A 14,354-nucleotide genomic window follows, 5' to 3' on the forward strand; every position below is an offset into this window, starting at 1 on the left:
TTGGTTTGTTTTAAACCTGCTGCTTATTAATTTCATTGGGTGACACCTAGTTCTTGCGTTATGAGAAGGAGTAAATAACACTTCCTTATTTACTTTCTCCACACCCGTAGATCTCAAAGCACTTTACAAAGGAGAGCAGAATCATTACCGGATTTTAAAGATGAGGAAACTGAGGCCCAGGGAGGTGAAGTGACTTTCCTAAAGTCAGAGCTAGGATTAGAACGCAGGTCTCCTGAGCCTCAGTTCAGTTTTATCCACGAGTAAACTGACACCATGTAGTCAATCCCGTGGCTTATTCACTTCCACTGACTTGCAGGGTCAAATGAAGACGGACATGAACAGAGAGCAGAAAAAGCAAGCAGAGGAGGGATTATCTGAGTGCAACACCTAGCACGTGAGGCTGGGGCCTCTAACTCCTACTGGAATGCAAATATAATCACAAATACAGATTTGCTCATGGATTGACCAGCATAGGAATGAAGACGCATAGGATGCACTGGACTGGGCAAACTAATTCTCAGAGGCAGCCCTCCAAGATCCAGGGATAAAAGGTGATTTGTAAGAGCTGTGCCGGGGTGGGTGAAAGTTTTCAGCTGGAACGTCTTTGGATGGGAAATTGGGTTTTTGACTAAATGGAAGTCTCTACAGAAAAAAATGTGGATTTATTTATTTGGTTGGTTGGAAAAACGAACACAAAACCCCATTTCTCCCCCTCATTTTTTTTTTAGCAGTTTTCAGCCACATTCTCTTTTGCGGTTTTTGATGTGTCAACAAAAAGTCTAAATTTTCCTGTTGTGGGGGTGGGGGAGGGACACCCATTTCTGACCCACTCTAGCACGAAGTATTATTATTATATGGCTCCCAGTCCAGCGCTTATCTTCATTTTGCAGCCAGCTCAGGGAGGGATGGGAACACCAAGGACTGACATGAGACTGAAAAGAGACAGAGAAAGGCAGGGGTTGATGGGGAGACAAAGCAAGGAGATTAATGAAAGGGAGGCAGCAAAAAACCCACCCTTTCGCCGCTTATCTAATGGCTGAGAGTGTGAAGCTGACTTTCTTGAGGCCACCTTCTGGCTAAGAGAAACAAAGACACACTAATGTGTTTGTTCAGAAAACAATCCCCCGCTTGGACCAGCTCAACCAGGATGCTGGAGACGCAGAATCTGCCCTCCATAGATCAACACGTCCGTGCTGTTTAATTCAGACAGATGGACAGTTTCCGCTGCGCTTCACTGACAACAGTGGCGCTCCCTGGGCTGACAGGACCTGCTAGGTATGGGGAAGAGAGAGCTGTAAACAAATATTGACAGCTTAGCTTCAGCTGTCAGCCCCAGGGGGAAGGGAAGGAGCAGAGAGGGGAGGAGTGGGTATTGCTCACTGCAGCCTCCGGCTAGGGCACGGCTATACCATCTCAGCTGCTGTTTGACCTGCCTCAGCACGGTGCTGAGTACCACACAGAGCCATCATTTGCAGGGCAGAGGATTGCTACACTCGCGGGGGGGATAGCTCAGTGGTTTGAGCATTGGCCTGCTAAACCCAGGGTTGTGAGTTCAATCCTTGAGGGGGCCAGTTAGGGATCTGGGGCAAAAATCTGTCTGGGGATTGGTCCTGCTTTGAGCAGGGGGTTGGACTAGATACCTCCTGAGGTCCCTTCCAACCCTGATATTCTATGATTCTATGAGAGGACGTCTACACTGCAATCGGAAGTGCAAACTGCAGTTCTTACAGGTGTACCTGTGCTAACTTTGACCTAGCCAACATGGCTAAAAATGGCAGTGAAAACACAGCAGCACGGACCCCAGTATGGGCTAGCAAAGCAAGTACGTTTCCAGGTGGGCTTGTACAATCCATAGGGAAACCTTCACTGCTGCATCTTTACCGCTATAATTAAGCCAGGCTAGCTAGAGTGGGTGCCTACCTGGAGCTGCAGTCATACCTCTGATTGCAGTCTAGACATACCCTCGATTTTAGGATCACTTCTTCCCACCCCACTCTGAGAGCCCCAGTATTACCAACCCCCACATTCAACTATTTTGAGTCAGGCCCCCCAAAAAGTCAGGAGATTGGCTTAAAAATCATGAGACTTACCAAAATAATTGTACATTTGGGGTCTTTTGTTTGACTTCTGGTTTCCAAACCTCTCGGGTGCACTTGACCGCACGTTCAGGCCTCTCTCTGCAACCAGGAGAATTCAATACTTTTTTTAATGAAAGCTGAGATTCTAACATAGTCACTTGACTCCAGCAGCTGGAGCTTTAAAGAGAACATTACCTGGCATGAGATCTGCAATAAACCCCAAGCCTAGCCCTATTTTATGCAATTCAACTAGTTTTGGCTGGTGCTGCTTGACCTTATTTAGCAACTAATATGTAACTGGGATGAAATTAAGAAGGGGGGATAATGAATGAATATTAGGGGAAATATTCTCCCTAATAATGAGCGCGAGGAGGGTGCGGAACAGTCTCCTAAGGGAAGTGGTAGAAACCCAGCATGTGAGACATAAAACCAGACCAGACTACTCACTTGAGAAAAAGAAAAAAAAAAACATACCTGCACTGGCCCTCTGGGAACTGGGCTGAATGGAATCTTATTGGTCTTCTCCATCTCTAGCTAGTAAGATTCTGCAATTCCAGTACAATGAAAGAGACAGATACATGAGCTGGCTGCATCAGAGAAAACGTATTGGACCTTTACTCCCCATACTAGAACTGGTTTGATGTTCAGGTTCAGAAGTGTTTAGTTAGCTTCCTCACACGCCTACTTACATTTCAAGATGCCCTGAGAAAGGCTGTCCTCCCGAAACCTCGATCCTGACACCGCAGTATGCAGAGATTCATCCAAACTTCTGGGGCCCAAATAAGCCTTCAACTCTTTGAGGTTCACTGCTAGGCGTTTTTCCATTCATAAGAACATAGGACTGGCAAGGACCTCCTGAGTCATAGAGTCCAGTCCCTTGCTATTGAAGGCATCCACATCATATAAACCCATTCATAAATTTAGCCAGCTCCATCGTAAAACCAGGTAGGTTTCTTGCCCCTTCTATTCCTATTGGGAGGCTGTTCCAAAAATCTCCCTCCTCTCATGGTTAGAGACCTTCTTATTCCCAGCCTTTCACTCCAGATCAAATTTATTTATTAGCAGCTAACTGTAGAGATTTCAGCCTCTTACCCTTCCAGACTAAACTGGCACTGATCCCTCTTTGCCCTCCAAGAAACTGACCTTTCTTGTCCAGTTCCAGGAGAACGCCGACAACCCTTTAAGCCTCCCCAACAAAAGTGTCATCCTGTTTGACTGGTAAGTCCAATTTAATTTTTTGCATTAACATCGTTATTACCACAGGAGGTGCATAAGAAATGCTGATATCTGCAAACTTTGCATCTTGGGGCCATTAGATTGCATCAGTGCATGCTTACCTTGCATCTTTATTAGAGCTGGCTGAAATGTGGGATTTCCGGTTCACAGGAAATTTTGTTATTTCAAAATGTGGTTTTGTTCTGTATTAGCAGTAATGAAAGCTTGTCTCTCTCACCATCAGAAGTTGGTCCAGCAAAAGATATTACTTCATCCACCTTGTCTCAGTAATAAATGTCAATTTCACTCAGCAGCTGCTGGATAGCTGGCCCCTGAGTCCCACACCCATGGACTGTGGGAGCTCATCCCAGGACTTCCACACTTCCTACTCCATGGCAGAGAGCCTGGAAACTGGAAGAAGCAGCTCCCCCAGCAGCCCACCCGGTGAGTTGGCAGGAAACCACGCAAATTTCCCATGGAACCCTGCCTTTGATTTGCTGAAAGTCCATTAAATCCAAGATGGTTCCAAGAAACACTGTGGGTTCTATGAATTGGCATTTTCAAACTAAACTGTTGCATCCGAACATTTCTGATCAGCGCTAATCATTACGGAGGCGTGACTATGCTGACTTGGTAGATTGCTAATAAAACATGAACCCTTTCCTCTCTAGTTTGGTGGTTCAAATCTGGCCTCCTAACCAAAAGTTATTACCCCTCATTTGTTGAGCCTGGCATGAAGTCAGCTGGTGAGTCACTGTCCAATTCCTAATGAATGCACATCCACATCACATGAACTCCCATCACAAATGGCACTATCTCCACAGAGAGACCAAGGATTGACAGAGTAAGGAGATCAAAATTCCCTCTCCTACAGATTTATTGTTAGTGCCATCAACGTACACACGCTGCTTTACAAGAGAGACAGACAGACATGAGGCCCTGCATGGAGGAATTTACAAATAAATGATCAAACAAACCTGCCCTGCAAATTCTGCAGTCTACAGATGAGATTAAAGAGTGGGATAAAGGGGCTAGCAGAGGCAGACGGCTCAAGTGATGATGTTTGGGAGCACATAAAAAAAACAGGGCTGAGAGAGAAAACTCTTGAGAAAATAAAGCATAATAATGTGTCGTCCCCCCCACACACTAAACACAAAGAGGGAAAAAGATACCCAAACCCTTCCTAATAAATGGGGGAGGGTAGCATTTCCATGGGAAGCCAGAGGTTTGAAAGGAAATAAACATGCTTGAGATTGTATTGCAGCCCTAGCCTGCCCAGCGAAAGGACAGAAGGGCGCATGTCCCAAACTCAGCAGCTTTCTCTCCAAACCTGATATGTTCACAAAAGCCCCTTTGGCACGGATTTGTTTTTCCCATAATTATTTTTTTCCCAGAGCCTAGTTGCTTTCTGTGTTATTTTTATGAAATGATACTCAGCCTCGGCAGAGGAAGGGAGGTGAAATTAGAGACATCATTCCCTCAGTATAGGGGTGAAATGTAAGTCCCTTCAGATCAGAGCTGGGAAGCCTCCAGGCATGGAGATAGGGGGGAGAAGGGGCTTTTCCTAGAGTCCTTGCTCCTGATGAAAGAGAAGTCAGATCCACAACCACCTTGGAGCAGAAGCAAGAAGTCTCTTCTCTCTAGAGTTTTCTTGGACCAAGATTATCAAACAAGCCAATTTGGGGAGGAACCCACGGGGAGAAATAATTGAAACATTCTCCAGCATAGCAAATCATTCTCTTTACTAGATTAATACCTTAAATTTACCTCCATTCCAAAGCACTTTGTCAATTATGTATCTACCAGAACAAACAATGCAGCTGTCTCTGGAGTGGAACATGGGAACTGTTATAACAGTGCATAACCACGCTACACAACAAATCAGGGCTACATCCAGCTGACGCTGCATGGGGAATTTTGGGGTAGATAGAATGTAGTTACCCATATGGGAATTTTGCCAGGATACCAACATAAACATTCCTTTCCTATTTAAAAAAAATGCTATGGGACCTTTAGTTGCTACAGGCCATATACAATACCATGTTTCTGAAATAGTTTTTGGCCACCAAACCAAAATCCACCCCCACCCCCCAAAAGGGGGGGGCATCCCTGGTGGCATAGCACATTTTCAGTAATGCACCATAAAGAAATCCAGCTACAGGTCACTGATCTTCATCTCCATCAGCAGCTAGGGCCGTTGAGGAAGCAGACAATCCCCCCAGATGTAGCCATACAGCAGCTCCCTGCTGCCCTCTAGAGTCACAAGTCGGGGAGGCCCATCACTGGCTGAAATCCATGGGCTTGATTCTGATGTCGCTGCACCTCTGTAAGCCAGGAGTTACTCCACTGAAGTCAATGGAGAATCACACTAGCGTTAAGCCAGCACTGGCACCGAGAGTAACACTGAGTTTACAGGTGGCAAATGGGGCAGTGCCCCATCTTGTCGCATGGTATGTGGGGCAGCATCTGTGTCACGTGACATTTTGCCTCCAGAATTACAAGAGGCCCTAGTGATAGGTCACCTGTATTTTAACAAGGCACTCCCCAGATGTGTCTCTCCTCCTTTCCCTTTACCTTTATGATAACCCCTGGGGTCTGTGTGTGCACGCCTTGCAAAGACGAGGGAGGATGCAGGAAGGAATCTATTAACTGGTTTTGCCACTTAAAATCCAAACACGCTCTCTTAACCCTAGCCAAGAAGGGAGGCCTAACCACTTGGCAAAGACACTTGATTTAAGTGCCGTGTGCTGGAAACGCTTGAACTTCATTCTTCATTCATACATGTTACACACCCACAGAGCACCCCGCTGAAGCTGTGCAATATGAAACAGAGGGTGAAGACCTTGCAGAGGAATCCTGGGATAACCTTCCCAAGGGCATTGTTTTTTCTAAAATCCCTGACACCGGTGCAGGCCAAAGGCAACAAAATTGCTTTTCAGAGATTATTTTTTTAAATGAGCCCTGTGGATACAAATCACACCTAGCTGGGATGATTTAGCTACCCAGAGAAGGGCTGAATGCTGTCAGAGACAGGGCAATCAGCCCCAAACCTCCCTTTAATCTGGTGGTGGAATTTAGACAAGGGATTTATGATAACTCCCTCTATTACATCACTGGAGCCTCTGGTTAGAATGGGAAATCCAAGGCCCACTGCCAGCTGCAAACCACGGGCTTGATTCTGATCCCATTTAGGAAATCCTCAGTGATGTGTAAGAGACAGATTATACATGTAAGTCAATTTGGGGAATAAAGAATGTCGGCCATACTTACAGGATGGAGGACTCTATCCTGGGAAGCAGCGACTCTGAAAAAGATTTGGGAGGAACATGAGCTCCCAGTGCAATGCTGTAGCCAAAAGCAATCCTCGGATGCATAAACAGGGGAATCTCAAGTAGGGGTTATTTTACCTCTGTATTTGGCACTGGTGCGACCGCTGATGGAATCCTGTGTCCAGTTCTGGTACCCCCAATTTAGGAAGGATGTTGGCAAATTGGAGAGGGTTCAGAAAAGAGCCATGAGAAGGATTAGAAAACATGCCTTATAGTGAGAGCCTCAAGGAACTCAATCCATTTAGCTTAAAGAGAAAGTTAGTGGGGTGACTTGATTACAATCGATAAGTACCTACGTGAGGAACACATATTTGAAAATGGGTTCTTCAGTCTAGCAGAGAAAAGTGTAACATGAACCAGGGGCTGAAAGTTGAAGCTAGACAAAAACAGATTGGAAATAAGGGGTAATTTTTTCCACAGTGAGAGTAATTAACCATAGGAACAATTTATCAAAGGTCCTGGTGGATTCTCTATCGCTGGAAATTTTCAAATTGAGATTGGATGTTTTTTTCTAAAGGATCTGCTCTAGGAATGATTTTGGGGAAGTTCTGTGACCTGTGTTATACAGGAGGTCAGACTAGATGATCACAATGGTCCCTTCTGGCATTGGAATGTACAAACCTATACATACATACATACATACATACATACATACATACATGTGCACACACACACACAGACATGTGCACGTTAGACAATGCAGCTAAGGAAACACACTCAGGTTTTATATCCAATATAGAATATAGTGTGGTGAGTGGACTGGATCTCTGGAACCCTTTTATTCCTGATTTTGCCACTCACCTCCTGGATAACCTGGAGCAAGTCAGCTCACCTCTGTGTCCCCATTGCTGGGGATAATGACGCTTACCTGCTTTGTAAAGTGCTTTGATCTTTACTGATGAAAAGCACAAAAAGAGCTAGGTGTTATTAACCAGGCTGCATTCCATCAGCCTTCATGTATTTCTTATACTACTGACTGTTTTTGTCTTAATCATGCATTAATTATTCCATCCATCACCTTTAGGAGAGTGGCAATAATTATCCCCATTGTACTCAGGTGGTTAAGGGACTTGCCCAAGGCCAAACAGGAGGCTGGTGTTACTTCTGGGAAGTTCTAGCGCTCAGCCCTCTGTTGTGACCCCTAGACTGGGCTTCCTGCTCTGAGGAGGATTAGAAAGCACATTCACAAAGTCATAGAAATGAGCGCCGGAGAAATCGATCAACCCATCTCCCCCACCCCAACGGCTAGTGCAGGATCCTTCTCTACAATATGTAGTGCATATTCTTGTTTAGTCTTAAATTTTCAAAACCTTCGGGGGCTGCCACCACTGGCCAGGTGACTAGTCTAAAGTCTAAGAGCTCTCGCTGGCAGGAATTTCTTCCCTCCCCACAACATTCAGCACAATACCCTCCTCTTTTCTTTCCAATCGGCATTACGCCGCACTAGCCTCATTCAGGGGCAGTGCTGCCCAGTGGGCAGAGCACCGGACCAGGACTCAGGAGAACTGGGTTCTAGTCTCATCTCTGTTACTGGCCTGCTGGATGATCTTGGGCAACTCTTCTTGTCCCCATGCCTTGGCTTCCCCGTGTGTAAAATGGGAACAACCATACTGACCTGCTCGGGAAAGCACTTTGAAATCAACGGAGGAAAAAAGTGCTATGTAGGAGCTAGGTGATGTTATTGTACTCCTTTGAACCACCCCCTCAATAATTCCTCGCCCTTCTCAGCATGTACATGCTCAAATGTTTGAAGGCTTAGATTCCCACCCCAGGAATCCCTTGGCAAAGCTAGACATATTTTGCTCTTTTAACCTTCGCATAAAGGAGCCCTTCCAACCTCATGGCCATTCTGTTGCCTCTCGCTGAACTCCTCGATCTTGTCTTTATGCCTCTGGTAGTGAGGTTCCCTGGACTGAAGACAATACTTCAGATGGAGTTGCACTAGCAGTGCGTATGTAGAAGGGGACGACTTGTAATGACACGCCTCTGCATCAGCAGCCCATAAGCCACACGGGCCTTTTCCACTGCACAATGTATAGGAATTGGGTCGTTTGCCTTTAAATATCCCTCTACTTGGCCTCCCTGACTTCTACCGCAGAAGCCACCAGAACCTAGCAGAGCAGTAGTGTGTATACGTAGGTAGGCCTTGCATGTTTGTATATAGTTAATAAACACAGTTATTTGGATCCCAACTGTGTCCACGTGGTTTCCTCCTATTACTGTTGTGCCGAGAGAAAAGACAATACACTACCCTGGTTGATTGCTAAGTCACGTCTAATTTGCTCTCCACTATTTCCCCAAGGTCATTTTCAACATCACAGCTTTCCAAGCGCCTTCCACCCATTGCAAGCCCCCACTCCAGTCGCCCACAGCACTTACAGGGGAGTCTCATCTTACGCGCATTTAACATGCACGAATTCAGCTTTGCGCGGTCGGCAAAAACAAAAAACAAAACCAACAAAACAACAATTTAAATACTGTACCTGTAGTGCGAGCGATTCCACCTGCCATTACACTCAATGTAATTTTGACTATACGCAATTTTCGCTTTACGCACTGACAGCAGAACGTAACCCCAGCGTAAGATGAGGCTCGCCTGTACATACATTTTGGTTTGATTAAGTTTTTCCTAGGTAAAAGAGATCCACTAGAGGGCAGCATAAACCCAGAAAGGGAACCTATAGCTAGACAATTCTGCAATGATCAACACATTGAAAAATAGTCCATTGCAACTGACATCCCTCCGTCATCCAGCTACCACCGTTACCTTTGTCAAACACTTCATTAGCCATTATCTCTTCGTTACCCAGAACTTGCACTGTTGCCCTCATCCCTCACCCAAGACCCATTCTTATTACACCCCACAGGAAAGGGCCTCCAACCACAAGCCAGGCTTTGCAAGAGCAGAGACATTATTTCGAGCAGAGAATAGGAATGATTGGAGTTTTTCAACAAGCCAGCCACCCTCCTATGGGCCAGACTTCCACGAATGCTGGCCTAAACAACATCAGAATGTCCCACTAGAAAGATCCAATCACTTGGTAAAACCAGACTGCACAAAATGCTAGAAACACGGCATAGGGAGAAATCCTGCACTGGCCCCAGGGACATGGACTGGATGATTACGATTTGCATGACAGTAGCACCTACAGTCCCTTTGTGCTAGGGACTGTACAAACACCTAGTAAGAGATGGCCCCTGCCCCGAAGAGCTGACTGTTGAAATAGACAAGACAGAGAGGGGAAAACAGAAGCACAGAGTAGGGAAGTGACTTGCCCACAGTCACACAGGTCAGTGGTAAAGCTGAGAATGAAACCTAAGTCTCAAAAATCCCAGGCCAGCACACCTCCCACTGGACAGGCTCCCTCTCCTAAGAGTGCTTTTCCATCTCCAACTTCTACACGTCTGTCCATTTTTAAAATGTCCCCTGTGAGGAGGATCAAGGCCCCATGGTGTTAAATGGATTCAGCAGGAAAAAGGAAGAAGTATCTTTTTCTAGACAAGGAAGGAGTGTTTGCCACCAGAACTGACCACACTACAGGAATCCAGCAGGATTAATTCCCGAAAGCCTCTGGGCCACCCACCAGGTGGCTCTGCAGATCTGGATTAGACAAACTGGTCTCAAGCCTTGCTCAACCAGCACTTTCTGAAAAGCTAAAGGCCTCCACGCTGCAACTCTGCAAACACAACGGGTGAAATGATTCGTGATGTAACATTGCACCAGCTCTTCCTGCGTACCAGGGGACACTCTCAAAGTCCTCCACCTCCCCTCTCCACAGAACCCCACCAAGGAAAGAGCAGCAATTCTCCATGTGAATCATAGTGGTTAGAGACATGCAAGCCATGAGGACAGGGACAAGGACAGGATCATTGTCCAATGAGGTTTTAAATGTCACACTTCCACCATTTTGCTAGGATGAGTATTCAACCGTTTAATTTCTGCTAGGAAAATTTTACTCGGGATTCATCCTTGGTTGGGTCCCATTGCTCCTGGTTATATCTGCTAGGATCATCCAACACTGTTCCTCTCTCCCCTTTCAGTTTAGAGGGCGCTCTCGCCCATCTCCTTCCTCCAAAAGAAAATTTCAACGCTGTCTGTAAACTCAGCACCAAAACCATAACACGGGGTATTAAGCTTCCATGACAAGTTGTCACCATAACTAAACATCGACGACAGGATGACTCAATCCCCAGGCATCAAGGTGAGATTAAAATGTCCCTTATTTATTCACCTTCATTTAAGGTTTAAAAAGCCAACAGGTTATATACCCCCACATAAGCAGCAGAAAGATCACCCTGAATGCATGACTAACTCCGCATCTGCTAAAAATGATGCCAGATCTTTGTCCTTTTTGATCTCCCCTGGCCCCAAAGGGCCTGAGACCTACCTTCGGAGAGACCGCCTTTCTGCCTGTGTCGCCTGAGCTGGGGCCCCATTGGTATAAAGATGGGGCTGCTGGCAGGGCATTTTCCGCGAGTACCCCCTGCCTTTGGAATTCGCTTTCCTTGATCCATAGTTTGTTAATCTTCAGGATGTGCTGCAAGGTGGAGGGAGATTAGTGAGGATGCAGAGGGAGAGAGAGGCAACTCTGGTGGGATTGTTGTGGGAGACACTGTGGCTTAGTAGCAAGAGCACTAGACTGAGACTCAGGAGATCTGAGTTTTATTCTTGGCTCTGCCACTGCTCTGCTGCAGTAACCTTGGGCAAGTCATTTCCCCCCCTCTCTGTGCCTCAGTTTCCTCATCTGTGAAATGAGCATAATGATGCAACCTAGATGGACTGATTTAAACCACTGTTCCTTTTTCTCTCTTAGCTGTGGCTGGAAGCAATCGGTGGGGACTGTTTATTTTACTGGTGAAGTTCTAGATTTTTAAAGAGCGTCAGAGCCTGGGGTGGCGGTTTAATTTTGGGATAATATAAATACAAATAAAGTGGCTTTGGGGGAATTAAGTTATGTTTCTTCAGTTCCTTGCCTCTTGTGAATTTCAGACACAGGAGGGAGAGGAGATCAGGCCAGAGCTAAAATTATCAAGCATTGGCCATTTAAATGTTATAGAGAAGGGGGTGGGGAAAATTACTACAAAAAATGGGAAGGGGAGGGGTCAAAGTTATGATTGTGCATTGGGGTAGGTTATTCACTACGCTGATTTCATGTGGTGTTTTCCAAGCCAGTCAGTGATCAGCAGGGCTTACAGCTGAAATTCAAAATAAATGAAGTCTTGTGAACTTCAAAGGTTTCTCCAGTGGCCAGGTCAACTAAACAAAAACACCACAAAGTTAACTACTGTTCTTTCAAGGTCTCTGGACATTGTAAGACATGATAAACTAAGGTCTACTAGCTACATCTTATAGCGCTTCATATTTTATGAACAATTGACAAGCTAAACGCCAAGTTGAATTGATGCCTACTTTGGACCTGATCCTATGCACATTGAAGACAATGGCAAAGCTCTCATTGATTTTCAATAGTACGGACCAGGGCTTTCATGGTGGTAATATTATGGTAGTGCCTGAAATCAAGGCCTCATTGCACTAGGGGCGCTGTACATACACGTAAAAGAGAGACATCTCATCCGGAGGAGTTTATAAATAGACAAGACACCCAAAGGGTGGCAGGGAAAACAGAGGGGAAAGTGACTCCCTCAAGGTCACACAATAAGTCAGTGACACAGCTGGGAACAGATCTCCAGACTCCCAACCCAATGGCCAAGGCATTGGACCGCACTGCTTCTCAAGTCTCTTAGAAGTATACAGGTTCCATTCCTGGACTATTCACCTGGAGATCATCTCTCTGCATTTATTCCATGCTTATTTTTTCAAATCTCTTCCCTCCCCACCCCACCACCCCCAACTTTATCCACTCTTGTGCAAGAAATAGTTAGTGACAAGGAACAATTATATTGTTCTGCACTTCCATACACCAAGGGGAAAAATAGAGCTCAAAAAATTTTCATGAACCAAAAACCTAAACAAATAACCTGCTTTTTACTGCAATTAGCTTAAACTTCTCAACAAAAAGTCATTACGAAAACGTCAAAACATTTGGACAACTCTGAGACTTTTTTTTCCCAACCCTAACAGTATCAATGCCTGTGAATCCGCATTTGCGGATGAAACACCTTTTGGTTGAAAAATTCCCAGCCAAGTCTAACAGTGATCATTGGATTCAGAGGTTCATGAATAGGTCCCAGCCAGGTCCTGACTACCCTTCCCTGGCCTTTACAGTGAGAGGAGCGTCCCAAACTTTGTTTCCTGTTTTGTGGTCCTAAGGGTACATCTACACTACGAGATTAATTCGAATTTGGGAAACAGATTGTATAAATTCGATTGTGCGCGGCCACACTAAGCACATTAATTCGGTGGTGTGCGGCCACACTACCCCATTAATTTTAACCACATTAATTCGGTGGTGTGCGGCCACACTACCCCTAATTCGAATTAACAAAATCGATTTTGGTGCTACTCCGCTCGTCGGGGTGGAGTACAGAAATCCATTTTAAGCGCCCTTTAATTCGAAGTAACTGGCTCCGTTGTGTGGACGGGTTAAGGATTAATTCGGATTAACGCAGCTAAATCCGAATTAAAGTCGTAGTGTAGACCAGGCCTTAAGACTCAAAGGTTGGAAGTCACTGCAGCAGGGCAATGGGAGACCAGTTCCTCCAGGTACTGAGTAAAGATATAAGCCTGGCTGTTGGTATTATCCTGGCTTGGAGGATAATCAGTTATCCTGGGTTTGCTTTCCCCAAACTTCATTCACTTCCTTACCTTTCACAGTTCATCCTCCTCTGTTCAGCATTAGCATGTTGATCCCACGGGGAGCTCCGGCGGACAAAGACGTTTCCAGCTCACCTTTCTCCTGTCCCCCAGAAGTTTCAGGCACTGATGGGGGCGCTGGTCTCGAGTCATCTTTGGAGCATTCTCCACACTGAGAAAGTGTCCAGAGCCTGCCCTCTGGAGGGTCCAGCTGCGGTGCAGGCAGGGAAGGGTTAAGCCTGGAGGTGCTGCAGGTACCTGGCGGTGGGAGGGTGCGAACAGTGCCGGGGGGGGGGCGAGGTAGGAGAGTTTCACAGAGTCTGCCACGAAGCAGAGGGGAGAGATCGTCACATGGAGGGAACGAGGGGCGGCTACTGGCTCCTGCCTCTGCCCAGCAGCCGATCTGGGAGGGAGTTGCCAGACAGATCATGGGCTGGGGGGGGCCGTAGGAGCCAGGAGCCCCGCTTATAAGAGGACCAACACCTCCCCGCCCCCCTTCAGTCCCAGGCACCGCGAGGCAGGAGGAGAGGCACCGGCTGAAAATGCAGCTGCCTCGCGGCTGCCTGTTGTTCCTGGTCCAGGGGAGCATCTCCCTGCTGGTGAGTGATGGGGGGGGGGGCGGAGGGAAGCTCCCGGGGGGCGGGGAGGGGGATGGGGATGGGGGGGGAGAGGCTCTTTAAAAGTATAAGGAGGCATTAGCAAGAAGTCTTAACCCCCCCCACCACAAAAAAAACCCCAAACTTGTGTGATTGTGCAGCTGGTATTTGAGTGGGGGGGGGGGAAGAGGGGAGTGTCTGGCTGATGGGGAGGGGGGCTGTGGGGAAAGGAAAGGAGGCAGCTCCCCCAAAGTGTGGGGAGTTCAAGGACTCGTGTGACCAATCCCGCCCCGCCCGAGGGTGGGATGAAGGGGGCGGAGGGCACCTTTCACCCCGTGGGAACGTGCCCCGCCGTCCCCCCTGCCCGTCCGGGGGGTGGCAC

At 46.7% G+C, this 14,354-nt stretch overlaps 1 protein-coding gene and 1 long non-coding RNA gene across 2 annotated transcripts in view; one reads left to right on the plus strand and one right to left on the minus strand.

Annotated features, from left to right (window-relative positions):
- Positions 1-716: 716 nt before the first annotated feature.
- Positions 717-3,711, minus strand: LOC112106266. The gene is made up of 4 exons (XR_002908085.2): positions 3,416-3,711; positions 2,553-2,623; positions 2,091-2,177; positions 717-932 (listed from the first exon to the last, which is right to left on the minus strand). It is a non-coding gene; the product is annotated as an uncharacterized LOC112106266 (long non-coding RNA).
- Positions 3,712-13,785: 10,074 nt separating this feature from the next.
- The window catches only part of NXPH3 (neurexophilin 3), a 3,405-nt gene continuing 2,836 nt past the window's right edge, over positions 13,786-14,354 (plus strand). Inside the window, exon 1 of the mRNA XM_024199428.3 lies at positions 13,786-13,975. Within this exon, the coding sequence (XP_024055196.1) occupies positions 13,919-13,975 (57 nt within the window). The 5' untranslated portion in view covers positions 13,786-13,918. The remainder of the gene's footprint in view (positions 13,976-14,354) is intronic.

The sequence above is a fragment of the Terrapene carolina genome, unplaced genomic scaffold (assembly GCF_002925995.2).
Source record: "Terrapene carolina triunguis isolate 2854851 unplaced genomic scaffold, T_m_triunguis-2.0 Scaffold193, whole genome shotgun sequence".
Classification (NCBI taxonomy): Eukaryota; Metazoa; Chordata; order Testudines; family Emydidae; genus Terrapene; species Terrapene triunguis.